Source organism: Heterodontus francisci, unplaced genomic scaffold (assembly GCF_036365525.1).
Source record: "Heterodontus francisci isolate sHetFra1 unplaced genomic scaffold, sHetFra1.hap1 HAP1_SCAFFOLD_483, whole genome shotgun sequence".
In the NCBI taxonomy this organism is placed as follows: Eukaryota; Metazoa; Chordata; class Chondrichthyes; order Heterodontiformes; family Heterodontidae; genus Heterodontus; species Heterodontus francisci.
This window is the reverse complement of record NW_027140557.1, coordinates 1-6,955: the sequence shown is the minus strand read 5'-3', so window position 1 is coordinate 6,955 and position 6,955 is coordinate 1. Positions and strand designations below refer to the sequence as shown.

At 42.8% G+C, this 6,955-nt stretch overlaps 1 protein-coding gene across 1 annotated transcript; it reads right to left on the bottom strand.

Annotated features, from left to right (window-relative positions):
- Positions 1–391: 391 nt before the first annotated feature.
- On the bottom strand, positions 392–4,514 carry LOC137360128 (U1 small nuclear ribonucleoprotein 70 kDa-like). Its single transcript, XM_068025688.1, has 3 exons — positions 4,435–4,514; positions 3,247–3,307; positions 392–466 (listed from the first exon to the last, which is right to left on the bottom strand). Exons 1-3 carry the CDS (start codon positions 4,512–4,514, stop codon positions 392–394), a joined length of 216 nt encoding a protein of 71 aa, XP_067881789.1.
- Positions 4,515–6,955: the final 2,441 nt, after the last annotated feature.

Sequence of the window (6,955 nt, the reverse complement as noted above, 5' to 3'; positions counted from 1 at the left end):
TTGTGTTCAATGGCCATTATCCAAACATTCCCCTCCATGCTTTAAAATAACAGCAGGTTTCTGCTCTGTTAATGAAGTTTTTTTTTTGGGGGGGGGGAGAGAGAGACAGATAGACATGTTTCTGTCTGGAATGGTCGATTTGGGATGAGGCTGGAAGATCCCTCCCTCCCCCATTCCCTGTTTATACAGAGAGTCACATTGGACTGTCCCATACCTGGGAGGGAGTGTCCAGATAGAGGAAGCTGAGAGCTGGTTGGATGAGCTGTACTTTGGGTGGACTGTCTGTTTGAGTGACAGGTTCAGCGAAGGAGCACAGACCGTTGGGATGTTGAGTATCACATCTTTATTGTCTCTCTCTGTCTTTCTTGCTCCTTCTGACTCCATCGCCCGCTCAATCTCTCTCTCTCTCTCTCTCTCTGCTTCTCTCTTTCTCTCTCTGTTTCTCCCTGTGTGATTCTCGTTGTGACTTTCACTCTCACTAGCTATCTCTCTTTCAGTCTCTCTTTCAAACTCTCTCTCTCTCTCAATCTCTGTCTCTCCCACTCTCTCTCTCTCTTCGTGTTTCTCTCTTTGAGTTTCCCTTTGTGTGATTCTCTTTATGTTTTTCTCTCTCACTGACTTTCCGCCTGTTTACCTGGTGTCTGCAGTTTATTTGTGTCTCTGTTTCTTTTTTTCATTTTCCCCGTGAGCATTAATCTACTCTTTAACCTTTTCTCTGACTTTTTTCTGCCTTTTCCCTGATTCTCTGAATGTTTCTGCCTTTTCTTTTTCTATGCTTTTCAGAATGTTTCTGCCTTTTCTATTTTCTCTGATTTTTTCTGCCTTGTCTCCATTTCTCTGACATTTTTTGTCTTTTCTCTATGTCTCAAACTGAGTTGGATGGTCAGCCATGATCATATTGAATGGCAGAGCAGGCTCCAAGAGCAGAATGGCCTACTCCTGCTCCTATTTTCTATGTTTTCTGCGTTTCTACGTTTTTTTCTGCCTTTTCTCAGTTTTTCTGACTTTTTCTGCCGTTTCTCTATTTCTCTGAATTTTTGTGTCTCATTTTGTGACTCTTTCTGACCTTCTCTCCCACTTTCACTTTTTTCTGTCTTTCCTCTATTTCTCTGACATTTTCAGCCCTTTCTCTATTTCTTTCACTTTTTCTGACTTTCCCGTACTTCTTTGACTTTTTCAACCTTTTATCTGTTTCACTGACTTTTTCTGCCTTTTCTCTCTTGTTCTAAATTTTCTAGGTCTTTTCTTTATTTCTCTGACTTTTTCTGTCTCGTTCCCTCAGTTTATTTTGCTCTTTCTGACTTTCACTCTCTGTGGCTTTTCCCTGGTAAATAATACCCCACCCCCGCAAATTCCTCCCCGCTAATTCTCAATTCACAAATTTTCCTCCCACAAATACCCCCCCACACAAATTTCCCCCGCCATCTGCAAATTAACCACTCACAACTTTTTCTCCTGCGAATCCCACCCCCACATACATGCCAACCCCGCGATGATTCGCCACCCCTCAGCAATTCCCCCCCACCGTAAATTCCCCGTGCAAATTTCTACCCCCTGTAAATAGTACCCCCAGGTAAAGATTGACCCCGTGCAACAATTCCTCCCTCTAATCTCCACTGCACAAAATAACTACCCCCACAACTATTACACCCAGCAATTTTTGTCTCCCTGCAAATTCCCCCTGCAAATATTCCACGCCACAAATTCTCCATGCGCAAATGTATTGCACCCCGCAAATTCTCTGCCTGCAGATGCCTCCCGCAAACGTCCCCCCATAAACTTTCCCCTGCAAAATCTACTCCCTATAAATTTCCACTACCCGCAAAATACCACCCCTCAAATATAACCACTACAAGTTTCCCCCCACTCAAATTCTTTCCCCATCCTCAAAATTCCCATCCTGCAAATTCCCTCCCCCGATGTAAATAGTCTTTCAGGCAACTATTCCTCCCCACAAATTCACTACCTGCATATATTACCCGTAACAAATTTTCCACCATGCAAATTTCACCCACTGCATATATTCCCCCCGCAAACACACCCCACCGCAAATACGCCCGTTCCACAAAAAATTCCCCTGAATAGTTCGCCGCCTACAAATTCCCCGCCACGCAACATTTTCCCCCATTGCTAACATTACCCCCTGCGTATTCACCCCAATGCAAATTTTTCGGCGACCGCAAAGTTCCCTGCACCCAGTCCACCCCCAAATGCACCCACTGAACAAGCGCCCCTCTTACTTATGCCACCCATCGCAAATTTCCCCCTGCAAACTCTCCCGCCGCCTCTCTGTGGACAGACCCCCAACTAAATACCAGTTAGTAAAAGGCCCAATATCAAATTACCCATCGTGAAGCAATCCCCATATAATTACCCCCATGAACAGACCCCCATCTAATACCCTCTGCGAACAGGCCCCCATCGAATAACACCTCCCACCCCAACCCCGTAAACAGTCCCACATCTCAACCCTCCATGAACAGACGGAAAATCCCCCTCCCATTTCAAACCTGGAGTAGTCCCCACTTCCATTTTAAATTTGGAGATTAACCCCTCATATTTCAAACATCATGTAATACCCCCTGCGAATATTGCCTTCTAATTCTACCCTGATCACTACTATAAACACCCTCTCTTTCTAAATATCCCCATTCGGTAAAAGTCCCCCACATCCTCTGCTATCTCCCACTCTGTATCATCTCCCCTATGAACAGCCGCCCCTGTGTAACTCTTGTCACAGTGAACAGTCCCATGTGTAATTGCAGCCTCCAGCACTTTCCTGTGCGTGGTTCCACCTCCTGAAAGTCTTTAATGCACTTTAAATCCAGTCCTGATAAGCCGCTGGACTTTTATTAAATGGCTCTCAGACCACCGACACCTTTAACTCCTGTCCGGCCAAACACAGGGATGGGCATAGAGCAAGGACCAGCAGTGGCTAACTGGCATTCTGATCCTTTAACACACAGCAAGATCCAATCCCCAGCCACATCCTTCCAAGCAGAAAGGATTTACAACTTTTCTCCCCACCACCTACTCACCCCTCACATCAGGGGTCAGACTGAGGCACACACACGCACAGAAACACCCATGTTCACACACGCACACAAACACACAAATACCAAAAGGCAGAGAGAGAGATAGACAGAGAAAGTGAGATGGATAGACATGGAGAAATACACAGAGAGAGCTGTCTCTCTCTCTCTCTCTCTCTCTCTCTCTCTCTCTCTCTCTCTCTCTCTCTCTCTCTCTCTCTCTCTCTCTCTCTCTCTCTCTCTCTCTCTCTCTCTCTCTCTCTCTCTCTCTCTCTCTCACTCATAATTGTGGCATCCGTCCAATATGAGTACAGGTTTCAGGTATATTCCCGAGAGTAGTCTTCCTCAGAAAATGTCACTGCCATTGAAATGTTTGTGTTTTGTTCACCATATTATTTACATCAGACTCATAGCTGCTGGGGTAATGTGTTTGTTCAGGTGAGTGCAACTAATAGTAATGATCAGGGGTATAACCATGTCAGTGGAGACTTAACCCTTGTATAAATCAGGACCCGTTGGAATGGATCAGCTCCGTGTGCCTGCTCGAGTTGTGGATTTGAGGCTAATAGAAGACTCTGCTTCTGACAGAAATGGGATATCCAGTAATATATCAGATACAAGACATTTATTATCCTGTACTTGCAGCAATTGGAGTTCCTGGTAAGCCAGTACCTAAGCTGGTGTAAATCAATGTTAACTGTGCTGATGTATTCGGTATTATTTCGCACTGTGTGTGTTACACACCCACCTGTTCTTTATCCAGCAATTTGCTGATGGAATCCCCTCATTGCCTATTCTTCCAGACTTGTAAGAGGTGTATTATGCCATAAATGGTATTGTTTAAGTAACCTTGGCATTGTTGCCAGATTATTCTGTGTATTGAGTGTATTTGAATGAAATATTTTGGTTAGGATCAAGAATTAGACCATCAGGAACTTTTAAGCGTTACATGATGTGGATCCAAGCAGTCCTGGAATATTTTTATGATTTTTTTTTCAGTGATTCATAATGAGACATCTCACGGTCTCAATGTTACAAGGGGACAGCACAATGTCCTCCCTCCACAATCACATGCCTCAGTTTAACTGGGATATCAATGTATTTACTGGTTCTCACTGGTGTCAAATATTATTTCATTCTGGGTGTTCCTGGCGCTATTTCAGCGGTCTGACTACTGAACTGAGATTGCTGCTGAAACTTTAATATCTCCTTCTCTGCTTCACTGTGGAAGCTTCACTCTCACTGGACTACATTGTAAAATAGAAAGTTTTGATGTGATGTTTTATTGGGTTACACGGAATCAGTTGGAATCAAGATTCTTTCCATTCCTCTGTATATTATCAGCTGCAACACTGGTGTTAATGTTTAATTAATTAAATAATTCCACATTCTAGCGGTTTACTTTATAATTCCAGGAGAATGAATTTCAATTATTGTGAGGTTTGTCTGGAAAAAGTTTTCGATCTTGTTAATTACATGCATGGTAGATGAAGTGAAGAATGTAAGTGGACAGGTGCTCTGTAGATGCATTAAATTATTCACGGAAGGTTCACAATTGAACAAATTGAGTCTGAGAATAGAATCATTGAACCTGGGGCAAGTGAAGCGAACACAGACGCCGAATGTTAGGTATCAATCGTATGTGAAAATTGGCTTTAAGTAACAGCGTGTGAGTACTCCAGAAGGATAGGGAAGGAGAAACGGAGCAAAGAGAATGAAACCGACGGAAAGAGATACACAGAAGGAAAGCGAAAGAGAAAGAAGCAGCAGTGTGAACAATTCATATCATAAAGTGCTGTAATGTCCAGAACATTTAGTGAGAGAAACTGTGAGTTGAAGTTGTCTGTCGTAAGATTGCGTTCATTTTCCTGTTGGACTTGTTCCTCTGTGTTGTTTTCTGTCAGGTCCACATTATGTTTTGTGAAAGCTTCCTATTCCTTACTTAATGCATGCATATATAGAATAGAATCAGTTCTTCAGTGATGGCAATTCATTATTCTAATAATGCATTTTAAAATCACTGTTACTGCTGAATTCAATGAAGAAAGAGGCTGATATCAGAAATATATTTGAATTTATATGTACTTGCCTGTACAAGCTAAATATATTGCCCACATTGTCTAAACAATGAGCTGTTCACCAACACCTTAACCATAGGGATTATTGTTTGAATGTATGAATTGAGTTGTATTACTGGGATCTATAGATTAGATTTCCTCTAACACTCTGCTGCAGTCTCTCCCTGCGAATCTCAGCTTCTCCACTCACTGTATTGAATCTTCAGTCTCCTCATCCATTGCTCTAGTATATCCACTTTCCCAGACCATCTACTCCCATCTCCCCTCCAGCTGCAACATGTTATTTTCCCTCTCTCCCTCAAAGTCACATTCACTGGTTTCACCTCCAGTGGCCTCGCCCAACCTGATAAGAATACAGGACTATAGGATCAGGACGAGGCCATTCAGCCCTTCAAGCCTGCTCTGCCATTCTATATCATGGTTGATGCGAGCATTCAAACTGAGAGCTGCAGTTTTCAGCATTTTCCCATTTGTAAACAGTCACTTTCAGATCCCCGAACCTGGAGCAACAAACGAGCTACGCATCCCGCTCTCCCCAAACTTTTTCAACCAACAGTCAGGAGACAAATTCACAATTAACCCATTGGATTCCATCTCTGTAAAACCCCTTCGCATTTCCCCACTGGAATTGCATCCTCACTCAGTACTTCCAGTAGATCCGGTGATGACTTGATTCACTTTATGTATCAATTTCAACATGCATTATTAATAATTGTGTATTCAAATATTTCACCGTGGCAACGCACTGTCCAGGTCAATGAATAAGTTTTCACTGTTCGATGTGGCAACAAAGCTGGAAATTTCAGCCCAGATCCTGTCAAACTGCTGCTTTGTCTCCAGGTCTGATCAGAAATTTCTCTGCTTCCCTTTCTCTCTCTTCAGTTAACTTGATGGCGATTGTGATCCTGTCCCGACGAAAGTGCGGTCTCTCCAAATGTATCACTGTCTCCCTAGTGGGAATGGCAGTGTCTGATCTCCTGGTCATTATCACTTATCCCAGATTGCATTGGATTGTTTTAATTTATTTCCCATGTTCATTCCTGAGAATTACTCTTGTGTGTTCTCTCATGACCGCTCTGCTTTCTGCAGTCACACTTATTTCTGTCTGGCTCACAGTCACTTTCAAATTTGATCGATTTGTGGCCATTTGTTGGGAGAAGCTGAAAACGAAATATTGCAGTGAGAAAACGGCAGCTGTGGTTCTTGGAACAGTGAGTGTGTTGTGCTGCTTAATGCCTGTCCCCTGGTACTTTACACGGGAACAATATTATATTATTAATAATGTTCACATGGGTTGTGTTATTAAACCTAGCTACTATACCTCCCCTACATGGGCGGCATTTGACTTGTTTGACGTCATTTAAACCCCATGTGTCCCGGTTCTTCTAATGCTGCTGTTAATGTTCTGACAGTCAGGCAGATTTTATTGACTAGTAAAGTCCGCAGGGGATTCCGGAGCCACAGCAACGGAGAGACTCACAAGGACCCAGAAATGGACAATCGCAGAAAATCAATTATTTACTCTTCACTATATCCGGCGGTTTTATACTATTATGGATGACACTGGTTGTCTTTATCATTTATAGACGAATTGCACATATTCAGTATTATTCCTCCGACAATGAACCTCTCTTTATCACAAATCACACATCAAATATGCTGCAGGTTCTGAGGTTCTGCACCAACACATGCATTTACACAGTGACACAGACTAAATTCAGACAGGAGCTGAAGAAGAGGGTGAAGTATCCTCTCAAACCCATTCTTAAAAGTGAAATCATAGAAAGAGTTGAAGTGTTTCAAATACTGGAAGCAAACCCCATTTCATATTTCATTCCCTGCACC